Source organism: Hippopotamus amphibius, chromosome X (assembly GCF_030028045.1).
Source record: "Hippopotamus amphibius kiboko isolate mHipAmp2 chromosome X, mHipAmp2.hap2, whole genome shotgun sequence".
Lineage (NCBI taxonomy): Eukaryota > Metazoa > Chordata > Mammalia > Artiodactyla > Hippopotamidae > Hippopotamus > Hippopotamus amphibius.
In genome coordinates this window covers 30,816,433-30,837,526 of record NC_080203.1, presented here as the reverse complement: position 1 = coordinate 30,837,526, position 21,094 = coordinate 30,816,433, and the positions used below count along the sequence as shown (strand labels likewise).

General features: G+C 35.5%; 1 protein-coding gene across 9 annotated transcripts in view; it reads right to left on the bottom strand.

Moving 5' to 3' along the window:
• The window catches only part of CUL4B (cullin 4B), a 46,807-nt gene that overhangs the window by 11,523 nt on the left and 14,190 nt on the right, over positions 1-21,094 (bottom strand). For 6 of the 9 annotated variants that reach the window (XM_057717933.1, XM_057717932.1, XM_057717937.1 and 3 more), the window contains 10 exons: positions 11,839-11,912; positions 10,882-11,044; positions 10,516-10,605; positions 10,133-10,215; positions 9,442-9,509; positions 8,401-8,519; positions 7,627-7,819; positions 6,499-6,603; positions 5,903-6,013; positions 5,364-5,455 (listed from right to left, as the gene is read on the bottom strand). In XM_057717933.1, coding sequence (XP_057573916.1) covers positions 5,364-5,455; positions 5,903-6,013; positions 6,499-6,603; positions 7,627-7,819; positions 8,401-8,519; positions 9,442-9,509; positions 10,133-10,215; positions 10,516-10,605; positions 10,882-11,044; positions 11,839-11,912 — 1,098 coding nt within the window. Of the gene's footprint in view, positions 1-5,363; positions 5,456-5,902; positions 6,014-6,498; positions 6,604-7,626; positions 7,820-8,400; positions 8,520-9,441; positions 9,510-10,132; positions 10,216-10,515; positions 10,606-10,881; positions 11,045-11,838; positions 11,913-12,658; positions 12,729-13,704; positions 13,809-21,094 lie in introns of all 9 variants that reach the window. The other 3 variants (XM_057717938.1, XM_057717939.1, XM_057717931.1) reach the window with 2 other exon arrangements.

Below are 21,094 nucleotides of genomic sequence, written 5' to 3'. Positions count from 1 at the left end.
AATAATGATGGTGAAGATGAGCCTGGACTTTGAAAAAATATTGGATGCAAAGATCGAAAAGTTGCAAGAAAAGTTTACCAAAGACCTAGAAGAATTAAAGAACAAACAAACAGAGATATGCAACACAATAACTGAAATGAAAAATACACTAGAAGGAACCAATAGCAGATTAACTGAGGCAGAAGGGCGAATAAGTGACCTGGAAGACAGAATGGTGATAATCACTGATGCAGAAAAGAATAAAGAAAAAAGAATGAAAAGAACTGAAGACAGCCTAAGAGACCTCTGGGACAATGTTAAACACACCAACAGTCGCATTATAGGGGTCCCAAAAGGAGAAGAGAGAGAGAAAGGACCTGAGAAAATACTGGAAGAGATTATAGTTGAAAACTTCCCTAACATGGGAAAGGAAATAGCTACCCAAGTCCAGGAAGCACAGAGAGTCCCAGGCAGTATAAATCCAAGGAGAAACATGCCAAGACATATAGTAGTCAAACTGACAAAAATTAAAGACAGAGAAAAGTTATTAAAAGCAACAAGAAAAAAAAGACAAATAACATTCAAGGGAACTCCCATCAGGTGAACAGCTGATTTCTCAGCAGAAACTCTACAAGCCAAAAGGGAGTGGCACAATATATTTAAAGTGATGACAGAGAAGAACCTACAACCAAGAATACTCTTCCCAGCAAGGATCTCATTCAGATTCGATGGAGAAATCAAAAGCTTTACAGACAAGCAACAGCTAAGAGAATTCAGCACCACCAAACCAGCCTTACAACAAATGCTAAAGGAACTTCTCTAAGCGGGAAACATAAGAGAAGAAAAGGACCTACAGAAACAAAAACAAAACAATTAAGAAAACAGTAATAGGAACATACAAATCGATAATCACCTTGAATGTAAATGGACTAAATGCACCAACCAAAAGACACAAACTGGCCAAATGGATACAAAAACAAGACCCATATATATGCTGTCTCCAGGAGACTCACTTCAGACCTAGGGACACATACAGACTGAAAGTGAGGGGATGGAAAAAGATATTCCATGCAAATGGAAATCAAAAGAAAGCTGGAGTACCAGTAGTCATATCAGATAAAATAGACTTTAAAATAAAAAATGTTACAAGAGACAAGAAAGGACACTACATAAAGATTGACGGATCAATCCAAGAAGAAGAGATAACAATTATAAATATATATGCACCCAATATAGGAGCACCTCAATACATAAGGCAAATGATAACAACTATGAAAGAGGAAATCAACAGGAACACAGTCATAGTGGGGGACTTTAACACCCCACTTACACCAATGGACAGATCATCCAGACAGAAGATTAATAAGGAAACACAAGCTTTAAATGACACAATAAATCAGCTGGATTTAATAGGTATCTATAGGACATTACATCCAAAAACAGCAGATTACACATTCTTCTCAAGTGCACATGGAACATTCTCCAGGATAGATCACATTTTGGGTCATAAATCGAGCCTTGGTAAATTCAAGAAAATTGAAATCGTATCAAGCATCTTTTCTGACCACAACGCTATGAGATTAGAAATCAATTACAGGAAAAAACTGTAAAAAACACAAACACATGGAGGCTACACAATACGCTACTAAATAACCAACAGATCACTGAAGAAATCAAAGAGGAAATCAAAAAATACCTGGAGACAAATGACAATGAAAACACAATGATCCAAAACCTATGGGATGCAGCAAAGGCAGTTCTAAGAGGAAAGTTTATAGCAATACAATCCTACCTCAAGAAACAAGAAAAATCCCAAATCAACAATCTACCCTTACACCTAAAGAAACTAGAGAAAGAAGAGCAAACAACACCCAAAGTGAGTAGATGGAGAGAAATCATAAAGATCAGAGCAGAAATAAATGAAATAGAAACAAAGAAAACAATACAAAAATCAATAAAACTAAAAGCTGGTTCTTTGATAAGATAAAATTGATAAACCTCTAGCAAGACTCATCAAGCAAAAGAGGGAGAGGACTCAAACCAATCAAATTAGAAATGAAACAGGAGAAGTTACAATGGACACTGCAGAAATAAAAAGCACCATAAGAGACTACTACAAGCAACTATATGCCAATAAAATGGACAACCTGGATGAAATGGACAGATTCTTAGAAAGGTATAACCTTCCAAGACTGAATCAGGAAGACAGAAAATATGAACAGACCAATCACAAGGAATGAAATTGAAACTGTGATTAAAAATCTCCCAACAAACAAAAGTCTAGGACCAGATGGATTCACACGTGAATTTTATCAAACATTTCGAGAAGAGCTAACACCCATCTTTCTCAAACTCTTCCAAAACATTGCAGAGTAAGGAACAATCCCAAACTCATTTTATGAAGCCACCATCACCCTGATACCAAAACCAGACAAAGATACTACAAAAACAGAAAACTACAGACCAATATCACTGATGAATTTAGATGCAAAAATCCTCAACAAAATACTAGCCAACAGAATCCAACAACACATTAAAAGGATCATCCACCATGACCAAGTGGGGTTTATCCCTGGAATGCAAGGATTCTTCAATATACGCAAATCAATCAATGTGATACACCATATTAACAAAGTGAAGGATAAAAACCACATGATCATCTCAATAGATGCAGAAAAAGCTTTTGACAAAATTCAACACCCATTTATGATAAAAACTCTCCAGAAGGTGGGCATAGAGGGAACCTACTTCAACATAATAAAGGCCATATATGACAAACCCACAGCAAACATCATTCTCAATGGTGAAAAACTGCAAGCATTCCCTCTAAGATCAGGAACAAGACAAGGATGTCCACTCTCGCCACTACTATTCAACACAGTTTTGGAAGTCCTTGCCACAGCAATCAGAGAAGAAAAAGAAATAAAAGGAATCCAAATTGGAAAAGAAGAAGTAAAACTGTCACTGTTTGCAGATGACATGATACTATACATAGAGAATCCTAAAGATGCCATCAGAAAACTACTTGAGCTAATCAATGAATTTGGTAATGTTGCAGGATACAAAATTAACACACAGAAATCTCTTGCATTTCTATACACCAACAATGAAAGATCAGAAAGAGAAATTAAGGAAACAATCCCATTCATCATTGCAACAAAAAGAATAAAATACCTAGGAATAAACCTAACCAAGGAGGTAAAAGACCTGTACTCAGAAAACTATAAGACACTAATGAAAGAAATCAAGACACAAACAGATGGAGGGACATACCATGTTCTTGGATTGGAAGAATCAACATTGTGAAAATGACTATACTACCCAAAGCAATTTACAGATTCAACACAATCCTGATCAAATTACCAATGGCATTTTTCACAGAACCAGAACAAGACATTTTATGATTTGTATGGAAACGCAAAAGACCCCAAATAGCCAAAGCAATCTTGAGAAGGAAAGACGGAGTTGGTGGAATCAGGCTTCCTGAATTCAGGCTATACTACAAGGCTACAGTGATTAAGACAGTATGGTACTGGCATAAAACCAGAAATATAGATCAATGGAACAGGATAGAAAGCCCAGAGATAAACTACAGTCAACTCATCTATGACAAAGGAAGCAAGCATATACAATGGAGAAAAGGCAGCCTCTTCAATAAGTGGTGCTGGGAAAACTGGACAGCTACATGGAAAAGAATGAAATTAGAACACTTCCTAACACCATACACAAAAATAAACTCAAAATGGATTAAAGGCCTAAATGTAAGGCCAGACACTATAAAACTCCTAGAGGAAAACATAGGAAGAACACTCTTCAACGTAAATAACAGCAAGATCTTTTTTGACCCACTCCCTAGAATAATGGAAATAAAAACAAAAATAAATAAGTGGGACCTAATGAAACTTCAAAGCTTCTGCACAGCAAAGGAAACTAGAAGCAAGACGAAAAGACAACCCTCAGAATGGGAGAAAATATTTGCAAACGAATCAACAAGCAAAGGATTAATCTCCAAAATATATAAACTTTTTATGCAGCTCAATATCAAAAAAACAAACAACCCAATCCACAGATAGGCAGAAGACCTAAATAGACATTTCTCCAAAGAAGACATACCGATGGCCAAGAGGCACATGAAAACCTGCTCAACATCACTAATTATTAGAGAAATGCAAATCAAAACTACAATGAGGTATCACCTCACACCGGTTAGAATGGGCATCATCAGAAAATCGACAAACAGTAAATGCTGGAGAGGGTGTGGAGAAAAAGGAACGCTCTTGCATTGCTGGTGGGAATGTAAGTTGATACAGCCACTATGGAAAACAGTATGGAGGTTCCTTGCAAAACTAAAAATAGAACTACTGTATGACCCAGCAATCCCACTGCTGGGCATATACCCAGAGAACACCATAATGCAAAAAGACACATGCACCCCAATGTTCATTGCAGCACTATTTACAATAGCCAGGACATGGAAGCAACCTAAATGTCCATCAACAGATGAATGGATAAAGAAGATGTGGTACATACATACAATGGAATATCACTCAGCTGTAAAAAGCAATGAAAGTGGGACATTTTTAGAGACATGGATGGACCTAGATACTGTCATACAGAGTGAAGTGCGTCAGAAAGAGAAAAACAAATATTGTATATTAACACATATACGTGGAGTATAGAAAAATGGTACGAATCAACTGGTTTGCAAGGCAGAAACAGAGACACAGAGGTAGAGAACAAACATATGGACACCAAGTGGGGAAAGCAGGGAGGGTTGGGGGGGATGAATTGGGAGATTGGGATACCAAATTGTACACTCTAAGTATATGCATTTTATTGTAAAAAATAAAAAATAAAAAGGTTAAAAATAAAAAAAGTCATTATTAAAACCAGAGATGAGGAAAATCTACTTTGCTATCAACTATTACCTATAACATTAAACATTTCAAAACCAGCTTCTGCCGATATCTACAAAACTATGGATCTAGCTTCATTCCCAATGTCCCTAAAGGCCTTATACAACCACTCTATTACTTCTCCTCCCTCCCTATCACCGGCTTTGAACATGCAATTCACCAACAGTGATTAGATGCTGGAGGCCCTGTTCTCACTAGCTACAGCTTTTCTTATCCTGACTTCTGTTCAATACATTTTACTTCTATTTTTGTGTTATCTTGGGTGTATACTGAGAATAAATTTTGAAGTAGGTCAAATATACTTACATTTCATTGGTGATTTTTCTCTTCTACTGTGACTATCATCTAAGTTGCTATGAAGTGTTTATAGCAAATACATGTTTCTATTTATCCTCTTCAGTACAAATCAAAGTAAGGAGATAAGTAAATACATTTAAGTTGAAGGAATTAAGTAAGAGTTTAACTCACTTTTACCTGTTTGAACTGAATCATGATGTCTTTAGAAAGTTCCATGTCTTTAAACATTCCTTCAAGTTTGCTGGTGAAAGCAGCTCCACATTCTATTAAAGATGTTTGTACATTTACAGTATTTTAAAGTGGTAAAAACAAAGAATTCAGAATTGAAAACATGAAATGTAAAACTTACTTTAGTATGAAATATGATCTGTAACTATTCATAAGAATAAAAGAATCCTTACCCCAAAGTGTATGCCCCACTAATTCAGAGTCAAAGCTTTAATCCCGTAGTAACCTTATCTACTATTTAGGCATAAGATAAATGGGAAATTTTTATACAAATAATAAAAACAAGAACAATGTTTTATTTTTAAAAAATCATAACAGCTCTGGATATGTAAATAGGTTGTAAACCTGATGAGCTTAATTTACGTTTTTATCATATGAACATACAATGAGTGAGAAAAGAGGCAACTGACTGAAAGAGTAAAAATTAAGCTAACATTTTCTCTCAGAAATCAAAGAAGGAACAGAAAGAATGACAAACATACCATGTTTAAGTTTGGACAGCATTGATTTTTCAGCATCCACAGATGCACTCTTTCCAACTAACAGGCGTTTGGCTAAATCTTTCTTATAGAAGGCCTCAAAAACATCCTTGCCTATGTTAAATAATAAAACACAACTCTCATAATATTCCAGTACAAGGTTTTGACAGAACTGACTCAACGTACTTAATAAATCACACCATTACTCCAAGTTATTTAAAGTTATACATTTTATCCAAGTTTGCTAAATGCAGAAAACATGAGATAGATTTTTGTGCCAGACATTTCAAAAGTTCTTTGCTATAAAGAATTAAGACTGAATTAACTTTTCTTTAGAAAATATTTAGTCAACTAGCAGCTTCAGCATCAACACTCTAGAGATTAAATTAAGTAGCAAAATTCAAGGCTCTTAATATTGGAAAAGTCAAGGCAATTAAGTAACATTCCTCAAGTACCCCAATAAATTAAATGCAAGGAATATAACAGAATTTTAAATATCTAACCCCCAAATAAATGTACCTTCCAGGTTGATTGTACTTGCTAGTTTCTCTGCTGAGTGCTTTGTTTTAAAAGAAAAATACTAAAACAAAAATACATACCATAGATAAATCTAAATATAATCATAATCTTATCCAACATTTTCTCAAGTTCTTCATCTGTAGCTTCTTTGTTGCCTGCGCGAAGCTTTGAATCTACATATTTAGCTAAAATGGGGGGAAAATTTGTTGTTTAGTGATCATGGGTATCCATGAGGTACTACTGGTCACTATAAATACCAAACAGGAGTATGATATACTGAATTTTTCAATGTTTCATATGTATATATGCATTTCTTAAAAAGTCTCCAAAGTCAGGGAGATCAAGTGATTTGTTCAACGTCACAGCTAAAAAATACAAGAGCCTCAACTCAAACCCAAGTCTTCTGGCTCCAGATCTAATGTACTTTCTATGATAGTGATGCTTATTAAAATGGGATGAGTACCCAGCGGTGGGGGGGGGGGGGGGGGTGGTAAGGAGGGGGGTGTGTGTATACAGCTCTGTGCTGGGGTCATCAAAGCCATTGAAAGACATGGCACATCTTTTGGAGTGTTCATTTTACAGTGATGGTAGGCAATCTTTTTTCTATTAAAACAAACCAGATACACTACAGAGTAGGAGGCAAATTTCACAAAAAATTTAAGGGTAAGTAGTAAATCAACAAAATTTCATCCTTTTGGCAAAGGACCTTCTCAGGTACATCCTCCTCTGACATTAAGGGGTACCTGGGTGGGAAAAACTGAGCACTGTAGTATACCACACCCTTTACTCTAAATGGGCCCAGATTATTAGGTTTATTTTCATCCTGGATTTTCTTCCTTTCTCACTGGCAACTGTAATTTTGTGCTATCCTTTCCTGCAGCTTTATGTGTGGGCCTCTAGAAACAGCACCTTGCCCCACCTTTAAACTGCTGTAAGCTTGTAAAACAGCTATCAAGCTTTTTGTAAATAAAAGTAAATAGGGTCTAATGTAGTGTCTTACAAAGAAAGATCACGTTTGACATGTGGGCTTTGAGATATTCTTTAGCATGAAGGACTAATTCCTTGCATCCAGCTTCTTAGAAACCACCAACTAAGCAACTCCAAATAAATAGGTGTTAATATACAAAACCTTGTCAAAATTTCAGGTTAACCGAAATTTTATGAGTAAAAGAACATTAAAGAACCAGGAAAAGGGAGTGGAAAAATACCTATAAGTTCAGCAGGCTTGTTTGGTCTTTTGTTAATGAATGTTTCAAATGCTTCTTTCATGGCGTTGATAAATTTTTCATTCTTCAGGAAACAGATATCAATTATATGGTCAACCTTATCTTTAAAATCCAGCAATTCTTGAACCATGGTTTTATCCTTTTCAGGATTAATTACAATAGTGCTACCAAATGCCTAAAAAAACAAAATGACTTTTTACTAGAATTTAATTATCTGCAATTAAAACAATCCTCAAAATCATATTTTAACTAGGTACACATACTTCAAAATTAAATTAAAAAAAAGCTGGTTTTGAAGAAAAGAAAAAAATAAAAGGATAAAACACCCAGACTGATACCATTCATCTATAGTCACAAAATAAGTAATGGCCACTGAGTATACAATATCATAATGAAGCATTATTGGAAAAGTCTCTAGGGTCTTTTCCCTACTTTTAAAGAAGTCAGCTAAAAAATGGCAATCTGCCTTCAGTGTAAGAACAAAAGAAAGGAAAGAAATTTGGATTGAAAAAAAGCCCTCTCCCTTTTCCCACATTCACTGCTATAATTATTGGAGCTAGAAATCACATCAGACATCAAGAAGAGAACTTTTATTGCTAATGTGCTACACAGCTATCATTCTCAGGTTGACTGCTCTCAAATGCCCATTACTTAAAAAAAAAAAAAGGATCTAACAAATAAGAAATGCTTGCTGATATGTACTCTAGGTGTACAGATGTAAGCCATGAGAGAAAAAAGACAGGTTAATGTTAATACCTTAATATATTCAATCCATTGCTGCAAGAGAACCTGAACGCCACCTCGAACTCTACTGAAGAGCTGATACAGGAGGGATAAATCTTGAATTCGGTTTTCATCAAGGAGGTTATTTAAACCTGAATTTTGAAACATATGATATTAAAAAAGTGAACAAAAATGTCAGATATTTTAATGAAAAGTAAGTTATTATTGTGATACTGGTCTGAACTATGACTGGTCTGTGAATTTTAATACAGAGATGTGCTTTGAGTTAAACTCAAAGAGACAATCACCTTTCCAAGTGAAAACTAAATATAGGCAACTTAACAAAAATTGTGTAATGGTTTGTACCATTTAGCACAGTAGATCACATGTATAAACCAACTTACAAATATTGGTTTACATAAATACACATTATAAATACTTCATATGGGCAATAGCCAAATTATATTTGCATTAGTGTACACAGCTATATTTCAGAGTATTGGATATGGCCTGTGGTATGGCAAAAACCATGCATCGATAGGCCAAGTTTAAATGAAGTTCTAAAGTATTTGATTTTAAAAATGAAATAAAAGTGTAACTGCATTAAAGTTCTAAAATATTTTATACAAAAGAAAAGATGGCTGGAAAGAAAGGTAAGACTTTTGCGTATCTGAAGCACTGTCAAAGTAAAACTCAGGGTATACCCATAGATCACTTAGGATTAACAGAAATGCTTGGTTTTATATGCTAGAAACAAAAACACTTTAGTGCAAAAAGGAATGCATTTTCTTATTACTGCAGTCTTAAAAATTAAATCAAGAATTCCCAAATTCCCACTGTTTCTTTACTGGAGTTGGTAGACTCCTCTCATCTCATTTCCTTAACTTATCTTTAAGTTAAGGATAGAGGCACCTCCTGAAAGTTTACTGTGATGAATAGCGAAAAAGGGCCGTGTCCCTCCTCAAAAATGCAGCCACATGCTATCCAACTTTTAAAAGGTCAATCTTTAGAAATTTTTCTACTTGTTTGCTGCTACCATTTTAAAAGTAATCTCTTATGTAAATTGCCAATTACCTTTCTGAAGAATTGCTGTTAAGTGTTCACCTAGAAGTTGTTTTTCCACAGTAGCAATTAATGACTTCCTACAAGGAAAAAAAGTTTAGAATTATTGACATTTGACTTTACTGAAAATTTATAGTCTTTCCTGGGGGGGGGGGGGATCAAACAGCTCATTTTATGTTAATTTCAATATTCCTATTCCTATGTATAAATTTATTGTGCTCAGAGTTACTCTACTTTATGCCTAGAAGGAAAACATCACATATTAAAGAATTTTGTTACATCACGAAATAAATATTTCAATGGTCTTGCTGTGGCTGGCTTTTCCCAAATTTCTCTGCTTTTACTAGGAAAGTATTTATCTCTGCTGCTTATAGGAACTCCATGGTTGGTAATATTTAGGAAAACACAGAAATACTCTCTCCTATGAACACCCACTGAATTTTAATCAGCCTGAAGATTTCAAAGATCACATCAGCTTGTAATACTATTTTTTAAGTACATACAAAACACATACAGACAACCAATAATCAAATCCTTGACTAAATCTAATTAAGTAGGGAAAATAACAACTTGAAGGCTGCATTATGAAAACAATTGTTAAAGTCTCAACTTACACCTGCTAACATGTTTGGGGATGCCCAAAGTGCCTTAAGTGATTCAACAACACAGGTTAAGGCTATCAGACTGAGCATGTAATACTTACTGGGTGGTCTGATCTAAGTAAGTAATAAGTCTGTCTGCTTCTTCTTCTAGACGTTTGTTAACATGGTGAAGATATTCAGGAACCTACAAAGATAGTTTTTTACATTATTGTTTTCCTCCCCATAAATCATTCAGAAAATGTCAAGTCCAAAAGATTCTGGGAGCAGCCCTGTCAAATGTGACAGGGTTGTATCATATGTAAAATTATAGGTAGAGTTTATGATCCAGAATTCTGGCCTTTAAGAAGAGAGAAAAGAAAGGAGCACCTAAGTGAGAGAAAAGCAGCATAATGTTGGGAAGATAAATGCAAAGGGCAGCTTATGTTCTATAAAGTAGGGTCTCTTGTGAGACACAGTGGATTTATTAATCATGATTTTTAAATACCTCTCTTTCCTGCATTAATTTTTGGCCTTCGGCTGCATAGAGTCGGTTAGTTTCTTCCAAAAACCGTTGTTCAAAAGAATCCTGATAAATCTGGGAGGGGGTAACAAAATAAAGGAGTTCAATTATGCAGTAATGTTTATTGAAAGCCTCTATGGGAACAGCACTATGAGTTTGGTTTTTATTTTTTCACCGTGCTGCGCATCTTGTGGGGTCTTAGTTTCCTGACTAGGGATCGAACCCGGGCCCTCAGCAGTGACAGCGCAGAGGCCTAACCACTGGACTGCCAGGGAATTCCCTGAGTTTGGTTTTTAAACATCAAACTAGGGATAGCAATCAGCTTTGTAGTAAGTGAAGTAGTTAACTTACTTGCAAATCAGAGAGCATGCTTAAAAGGCTTCGGAGTAAACTTCTATCAATTGCTTCACCATTCCTTTCCCTCTCAATCAAGAGAAGAATGCCATCAATTGTCTTATTCTGGACTTTCTGATCACTTATAATATGAGCCCTAAATAACTCCAGTCCCATGTCCCTAAAATAAAAAAATATATATGTAATCTAAATTAATTGACAACAATACCACTTCTGGAGAGGCTTAACTTGTCACCACGTTAATTAGGGTTCCAGGCTTTGAAGCAGCAATTGCAAAAGTATAAAATCCACACATTTAATTTTAAATAACATTATTAGATTAAAGCATACAAGAAACTCATTTTGTCTTAATAAGAAACTAAAGCTAAATTCCTATCTTCCTGCATAACTAAGTTTTATTGTATTATTTCCCTTGGTCGATTTCTTTCTTGGTCAAGAGAAAATTAGTTCAAAGCTATAAAATGGTCTTCACTATACTGGTAATGAAGGCTTAATTGCTCATTTGTCATCTGGCTTCAGTACTCAAAAATCAGTAAACTCTCTGATAATTGCTGTACATAGATGCTAGGCACATGGTGAGGGGAAGAGCTCATTATACTCTTCTATTTTTGTGTATACATGGAATTTTCCACAATAATGGTAAAAAAATGAGTGAACTCTTGATCAGCAACAAAATGATGCACACTCAGACAGTCCAGAGCAAACTTTAATCCCCTTGGCTAACAAAAAAACTTCATAAATTATTATATGCTCAGGGAATGATAGCTATCTCCAATATTAGCATAGGCAAAACATAATTAAGAAGGTAAAACTGCTATAAATACAAGCCTAGAAGCCAAATGTGAGTTTTTGGGAGAATAATCACAGTATCACTTACTCTCTTCTATTAGTGTAATTAACATTTGACTGTGATTTGTAACAAATCTATTCATAATTTTTTTCTGGCATCCTTACCAAATGGAGGGTAACATTGAATTTTGAAGAACGTAAGTCCTATCCAGAAACAAAAAAATGCTCCTGATCATGATCTGCCAAGGAAAAACAGAAATCAATTTTTTACATTTTGTGAAGCTGAAACATTTTATAAAGTAAGATTGCAGGATTTACTTGTATACATACCAGACTACTAGGATCAAGCATACAGATAAACATATCTACCTGAAAATATGCCCATACCATTTTTATTAAACTATTAATAAGTCTTAATTGTTGCTGTAGTTTCCGGAAAAAAAAAAGACACTTAAAATGGTCTATGACTTCTTTCCAATTTGAGAAGTAACTAAAAATAAAAACAGAATCAAGGGGCATACAATTTTTCCTCAGCAACAGTCCTCAAGGTGAAACTGCCTTAAACTGTATACGTGGGATTTTGGGTGGGTGGGATGGATTTTAAGATTTTTAATTTGTAGAATGTAAGATAATACCAGATTAGGGAAAAAGGAAAAGGTTGTGATCTGAATAAGCTAAAACGCAGAACCTTCACAGGTAACCAAATAGCAGGCAGGATAGCGATCAAGACTGACAGACAAAATGTAACATTTAATGAGATAAATATTTTTTTGCTTAAGTGTTACAAAAATAAAAATGATCATAAGGGGCAAGTCATTCTAAAACACTGGTTTACCTAATAACTTGCAGTTTTAAAATAGAAAACTCAACCAAAATTAGCTTCAGTCTCCCTATTGCAAAGCTTTTAAAACTAACATTCCTATATTTGAAGAAACTTATTTTAACTACAATATTTAGCTGAAATGTAATGCTTTTTCCATCTTACCATTTGTCTGCAATGGTTTTGCCAACATCTATCGATCTTCTTTAGAAAAAGAACACTATCCAATGAATCCATGAGATATATGTTAAGGATATTTTAAGTGCTTAGTAGGGCTTCCCTGGTGATGCAGTGGTTAAGAATCCGCCTGCCAGTGCAGGGGACATGGGTTTGATCCCTGGGCCGGGAAGATCCCACATGCTGCAGAGCAACTAAGCCCATGCACCACAACTACTGAGCCTGTGCTCTAGAGCCAGCGAGCCATAAAACCGGGCCCATGCGCCACAACTACTGAAGCCTGCATACCTGGAGCCCGTGCTCTGCAACAAGAGAAGCCACCGCAATGAGAAACCCTTGTACCACAACAGAGTAGCCCCTACTCACCACAACTAGAGAAAGCCCATGCACAGCAATGAAGACCCAACACAACCAATAAATAAATAAATAATATTTTAAAAAGTGCTTAGTACAAATAATATATGTAACGTAAGAGCACATTTGTCTTAAATATGGAATGCCCTACATACTAAATGAAACTAAATAGCACTTAATTATAAAACAAAATGCTACTTCTTAAACTGTAAAAACATGTTAGATCCCACTTTAAAAAATACCTTTAAAAACAAGTTTCAGGGACTTCCCTGGAGGTCCAGTGGTTAAGACTTTGTACTTCCACTGCAGGGGGCACGGGTTCAATCCCTGGTCAGGGAACTAAGATCCCGCATGCCGCATGGCCAAAACAAAATAAAACAAAAAACAAGTCTTAGACATAACTGAGCACTGTGTTTTCAGTTTATTATTTCTCCATTATCTTCCCTCAAAAAGAGTAAAGACATAAAGACATTTTATTTACATTAATGGTACAATGTAGATTTGGACCCTAATTAGAGGTAAAAAGTCAAATTTTGCTTCTTCTATCTCTAGAGGCATGATGAACAAAAAATAACAAATCTACAAAACACAAGCATTCCATTTCAAGCTGGGTTAAAAAGTGAGGGATAGAGAGGGAGGAAAAGATGAAAATACAAGGTTTTTTGCTTTTAAAAGGATATTCTCTGAACTGATGAATTTGTGCTTTGATGTGATCTTCACAAATCTGTCTCAGCTGTTTGTACAAGTTTGCAGAAATCTTGTAAGAACAGAGATTTTCCACAGCCTGCAAAATTAAATACATGCTTTCTTAAGGAGTGAATGGGGCGGGGCGGGGGGGGGTATATTTCTTGATTATTTACATCAAATTCCTATTATTTTTTATTTCTACCATGTTGGCTTATTTAAAAGGATTATTCATCCATTTAAAACGCAAAGTAAAACAACACAATATCAATGTGGGCAGTGAATTTTTTTCATAACCAATGTACTATACCAACCCTCCCCCCCCCCACACAAAGTAATACATTTATTGTGGCAGTACAGGTTAAGGATGAAGGTAATCAAGCCAAATTCTCCCCTTGCGAAGACATCCAATTTACAACTGCTACATACAAATTCTGTCCTGTTCTTAAAAATGTTAATTGTTTTCATAAACAGAATTTCATTTTGAGTTTGAAAATAATTTCACCAATTGTTTATTAGATGGGTTGGGCAGTCCAGCCACCACTGAATTAAAATTTATTCATACTTTCTTTGGTTTTCCTGAACAGAGCAATGCAGAATTTATTGCTAGAAGTATTACAATGAGTATGATATAATTATACACAAGGATTTTTCTCCAACATTGCAGCTTAAGAATACTTAGAGGTTTTAAAATTTGCACAATGGAATAAACATTAATTACTAAAGAAATACTGAACTTTTACTTCATTCTACTAGTTGAATTGGTCTTTTATACTCAGATCCCAAAAGGACAAACTTGAGATTTCAGAGTTTCTTCTTATGCATATCAAGGCTTTCAAATTTAATACAACAGGCATGGTAAAAACTCTTTGGATGAATTCTGATATAATCTACAATTCCAAATAGTAATGACTTAAGTATAACACCAGGATTTCTTTCTCACAACAGAAGGCAAAAATTCCATTAAAATTGACTCTAAGGGACCATCCAAGTCCTGTTGGTTGGAGTGGAATTTTATAAATATGTAGTTAGAAATCATATTCCCAGCATGCAGATCCAGCAAATAAACCAGCAAATGAAAAGAAAGCTTAAAGGAAACCACTTATACCAAAGGAGGAAAAGCACTACACCTTACCAGGAAACAGCAGACCACTTAGATCCAGCAGCTAAGGAGGAATAAGAAGGCTAAGTCTCTGCTGGCCACCACTTTCCTTGGGGCCTTGGGTGAAGCCACAAATGCCATTATGTTTATTTCATGTGCCTGACTGGTTCACATTAGTCCTCTATGGACTCTCCCTTCCTCCTTTAGTAGTCTTCTCATTATATCTCGGTGTTCATTTTGAGTGACTTAATTTTCTCAGCATTCCTCATTTCCCTGCTTAGATGCTGTCTTTGTATTTCATCTTCTCCACACATTTTCCACTTCCAGTACTTTTCCAAGTTCTACTTCACTATTCCCTTCTGCTGTGTTACTCTTTCTCCCATACATTAGTTCTCATCGCATCTATTTATCTTCTCACACAAGATACCACATTCCCTTACTACTCAGCTAGGTTCCACTTCTTCCAATAAGCTTTCCTTAATTGCCTCAGCTACCAATGACTCATTTGGCACTATCACCAATCATACCACACTGACTTGTCACTAAATCAATATTGTATCTTTTAATCCTGTCTCCCAATTCTCCTTAATGGCAGAAAGAGACCATGTGCTCATGTACCTATATGTTCTTTAATACTTTTGGGGCTTTGAAACAGGTGAATGTAGTAAATATTCAAAAAACTAATGTATCTATAACTAGCAATGTGTCCTGCACACAGAAGGGGCTTACAGTGTAAGGAGAAAACTGGTCAGAAAACATATAATTACAATACACTGTGTTAGGTGTTATGATGGGGATAAGCCTAGAGGCGAGGTCCCTAACCCAATCTTTAGGGCAGGGGCAAGTCTGGGAAGGCTTCTTGAGCATAAGCAAAGAGGTGGAGTCCCAAAGACCCACAGGGAAATGGATAAAGAGCTTGTGGGAACAGTGAAAAATAAAGAGAATTAAGCTGGTCTTTATAAGCATACAGCCTCACCTGTGTTTAGTTGGAGGGTGGTTTAAGAGATCAGAAGAAAAGAAGGAAAGGGAAAGGCAGGAGGATCTAAGGTGAGTTTTGAAGGTCAAGACCAAAGAGAACACTCTGCTTCTCTAATTTTGCCTTGACTGCTTAACATATAGACCAGATCTAGTAATTTCCCTCCCTTAAGAACTTTTCTGGGACTTCCCTGGTGGTGCAGTGGTTAAGAATCCGCCTGCCAATGCAGGGGACACAGGTTTGATCCCTGCCCCAGGAAGATACCAACATGCCGCGGAGCAACTAAGCCCATGCGCCACAACTACTGAGCCTGTGCTCTAGAGTCCCTCAGCCACAACTACTGAGCCCATGTGCCACAACTACTGAAGCCCGTGCTCTGCAACAAGAGAAGCCATTTCATTGAGAAGCCTGTGCATCACAATGAAAAGCAGCCCCCGCTCACCACAAGCAGAGAAAGCTGGTGCGCAGAACGAAGACCCAATGCAGCCAAAAAATTAAAAAAAAAAAAAAAGAACTTTTGCATCAAGCTCTTCAAGTACTGTTACGGATGCATCCCATAACTGGTATAAAAAATTACAAAAGACTGAATGGTGTGGGGTGCATGGTCTACTATCATTTATGTAAAAAAAAAAAAAAAGAAAATTAATTTAAAAAACCTCCACACCGTTGTTTCTATACACATGAAACATTTCTGGAACAATACCCCCAATAATGTCTTTCGAGAGGGGAATTAGCTGGAGGAGGGGGGTTGGAGGATGGAGTGGAAGTGAAACTTTTAACTACATGCTCTGTAATACTTTTGGGGCTTTGAACCAGACGAATATATTAAGTATTCAAAAAACTTAAGTACTTGCCTTCCTCAATAAAACCCTATCTTCCCCACCACCATACTTTTTATTAGCATGGCATTCAAGGCTCAATATATCATGTCTGTTTATAATCTCCCATACACCCTGTGATCTAAATACACTGCTTTCCTCACTTCCTAGCAAGGTTTGTTTGGAGCAATCATGTGTGCCTAAAACAGGCTTCCAAAAGTTTTTGACAAGCCACTGTAAGAAATACCTTTTATGTCACAATCCATTATACATAATATTAATTTATGTAATTGAAATAAAATCTTCGCCAAACTGCACTTACCATTACTATGTGTGATATACTCCAATATTTTCTATTTTACTTCTTTAAAAAAATGCTGGTCACAAACTGCTAATTTCATGAGCCTGCTAGAATATAAGCACCTTAAGGGGCAAGGACTAAGTGATCTCTATATGCCCATGGCATCTGTCCAGCTTTGCACACAGTAAGCAGTCACTGATTCAACAAGAATGGGGTGTTTACTAAGTACTCTATCCTGTTACAGGCTGGGATAGAAACATGAATAAGTGCTAAATCACTACCTAGCAGTTTGAGGTAAACTCTATTTTATTCCAGATCTTTGAAAAGCAGTAAACCCAATAAAACCAAATAAAACCCCTATAAAAACTTTAGAAATGTATTCTTTTACATTTCACAAAACACTCTGGAAATCCCTGAAGTTTGATCTGGTATAATTATTACTAATACAACCTTGTTTCACAGGGAACTATTTGTATTAAACATTCTAGATAATTCTGTAAGTCTCTTAAATAAAACTATCTTTTTACTTACACTCCCAACCACGACTGGTTAAATCCTTTTTGCAGGTAGTCGGGTATCAAATAAAAACGTTCCAATAAGGTTTTAACTCTTATTCCTCCAAATCCCAGCCCCTTCACTCCAAAACTCATGCATGTTGTATCAATAACACATTTGTCTGAATAAAAAATAAACCTCCAAAGAAAATATAAAATGTGTAGCAAATGAAATGCAAAACTATAGTTCCTGAAATTTGATGCTTTGAGACTATAAGATTTAAGAAACAGCAAAGGCACATAAGCTTGCATTTGGGAGGAGGAAGAGAGTGGAAATAAGGGTAAGAGGACTAGAATACAAAAATGAAGAGGATTAAAAAATAAGGATAAAAAATACAAAGAATGCGAAAATAAACAGTAAGGGAGGAAATCTAGAAAATTTTCTGATTTAGCAACAACAGACACTTAAGAAAGATATTAAATTCCCACCAGGGTGCTGAACTCTGGTCACTGGCCTAATGGGTTGGAACTTATTTTTCAAACCATATGTTTGAAGAGAGAAAGAAAAGCACACCACAAAACTTTTCAACAACTGATACAGCAATAAAACCCCAAATTATCTTTTTACATCTGGTAAAAATGGTTAAAATAAGATTATCAAAATACATCAAAAACTAAGAATTTGCAGAAAGGAAGCCAAACAATGAAACCTAAATTACTTTTCTTTTTACGTGTAGTAAAAAGCTTAGGTAAGACAGATTATCAAGGACTAAGAATTTGTAGTTAGGATAAATAGCAGGGATAGTATTAACAATCCAATAAAAAAGACTAGTAATGGTGCAGTGACAGACTAAACTTAAAAACATCAATGGTTAAACTTATAGAACACAATAGCTAGTCATCAACATAGAATACAATAGCTAGTCACCTCTGCTAAGAATCTACTTCCTCTCCTATATCCACTGACTGCTTAAGAAACCTGATTTTACAATGGAAAATAACCTATACTCAGGTGGATGCACTATTTGCTTCCAATCTTATGATCATTTATTCAATGAATGAATCATTAATTGAAAGGCTCATTATTTAAGATTTATTTCACAAAAAGCTAACCAAACAAGAGTTCTCATTATTAATGATGAAATTATTTTCATTGGAATTGAAGTATGGACTAAGCTTACCTTCAAAGATAATAGCTAGAAATTTATATTAAGAATAAATGTAACACTTTCATATAGAAACCAGCCAGCTCCAAAAAAAGGTGGCTGATTTAAGAACACGACACAGCTACTCACGTGAGGCTGAGAACATGAGGAAAATAATCCCATTACTTAAAATATTACTTATTAAAAAAGTCAAACACTAAGACCAAGATTCCAACAATTAAGATACCACATGTAGAAACAAGGCACATTCTTGAGAAGTGCAGAGGGACACTGTTCCTAGAGATTCCTTCTCTTTATTATTTTTTCAATTTGGCTAATGATGTTTTCTGATGCATATTTGGAATGTAATCTATTTATCAGCCAGCTGTTCTGACCCAGTGTGGACTTAGAATTTAAAAATGTGTGCCCTTGTATAACAAAGGGAGTTCAACTTGAGGATGGAAGATGCCTTAGAGGACTGGGACAGGGAGGGTGGGGGGGACTCGAGGGAGGGTGGGGGGGGAGTCGAAGGAGGGAGGGAATACGGGAATACGTGTATAAAAACAGATGACTGAACTTGGTGTACCCCCCAAAAAATAATAAATTAAAAAATAATAATAATTAAGAAAAGGTAAAAATAAAAATGTGTGCCTTTAGAGCTGTAAAATAAAATGTAACCTTAAAATAAAGATATCTTTTTTAAAGGCTCAAATACCACTTATCATCATCATCATCATCATCAATGACATGGACATATAGCAGGCAGTGTAGTAAGTACTTTTTTGCAGTATTTTATTTGCAACTGAACAACCCTGCCATATAGGCAGTGTTAGTCTCCCCATTTTGCAAATGAGGAAACCAAGGCTTAGAGAAGTAACTCACCCAAAGTTATCATGACTGGCAGATCTCTAATCTAAGGCAGGCTGATCAACTCAAAAGTCAGTGCATTTAACCATACTTCTACCTGTAGCCAATCAAAAACAAATAAGCGGGACTTCCTAGGTGGCGCAGTGGTTAAGAATCCGCCTGACAATGCAGAGGTCACGGGTTCGATCCAAGCTCCAGGAAGATCCCACATGCCATGGAGCAACTAAGCCCATGTGCCAAAAAAAAAAAAAAAAAAAAAAAAAAACAACAAATAAGCAAACAAAAACCCAAACCAAAACATGAACCACTGCCTCATTCTTACAGGATTTCAAGGTTGTGGAGGAAAGATAATTTTTAAAATCAGGTACAAGTCTCACTTTAAATCACTTTTGAAAGACAACATTTACCTATTGCAGATATACTCAGAACAGCACATTCTTTTCTAGAATACTTCTGGAGGAAGTATATGCAATCCACACTAGGGATGACTTCCATGCTTAAAGCTTTAAAGCAAAATGGTTTTGCATTCATAGAAAAAAGTTCTGCATAGACATATGCCAAATAAGTGTTTACTTCAGGGATAGAGAGTGAGAGGGAGGAATGAGGAGTTTGGAGAACTTTTGTTTGGTATACTACATACTTCTATACTGTTTCAATTTTAGGAGAGTACTTTTTTAAATTACATTTCAACCAGTCAAAAATCAAACAAGCACCTGAAATCCAGATGGTATGAAATAATTTTATTCCCTTTATCCTTTTATCCTCTTTTTTGAACTTGAACATCTCAAAATAATCTTCCTGAGAACAATCCCAAGGAGCATTTATAATATTAAGGTCAAAAACAACAAAAGGGCTAGAAACAAATGCTTTTGAATTTATTATAACAGAAGTACTGAAATGTGAAAAATGCAAAGAGTGAAAAGTTATAACACGATTTTAGGCTAAAGAAATGCAATTGAATAATAGCAGGTAAAAATTCTGAAGTACAAGAAAGGAAAAACACAAAAAATATGAGCTATGAGCTCTTGAAACATAAAGGGATTTAACAGAATCAATTTATCAGGAAAAATATTTCTTTTTAACCCAAAAGTTCTAGAAAAATATTCAAAGTAAAGTAAATAGGGTTCATTAGCAACTACAATCAGTATGTTATAAATATGAAATATATAAAGTAACACATTACTGAAATTAAAGATGCTGTATACCGGCATATCCAAAGAAACACCATATGCATGCATGAATGAAAAAAATTACCCTCTTTGATGACAGAGGTTTTTTTTCCTAAAGTAAAACTCTTTATTTGCTTCAAACACTGCACTACAGAGGTATGTGAAGTGCTGTAGTGTATTAGTGAAAGTGCACTGCACTAGAAACTTGTACATCTCAGTTTAAGTCCCCTGCTCTGCCAATATGTGACTCTAGGCACTGGAGTCCCTAAGACTCCATTTCCTCATTAATAGAGTGGGGATAATAACTACTATCGTATCTATTTCACAAAGGGTTTCTATAAAGCTTAAATGCGATAATCCTACTTTGTAGACTGTCACATACACTATACGAAGAAAAAATACTGGACCACATAATCGCTTAAGGCCTTTCCAACTATAATTCTACTTTTATTATTGTACAACTCAGGAGCCACATGTGTAATATACCAACATAGCAAAACGAGGTGGGCTTATC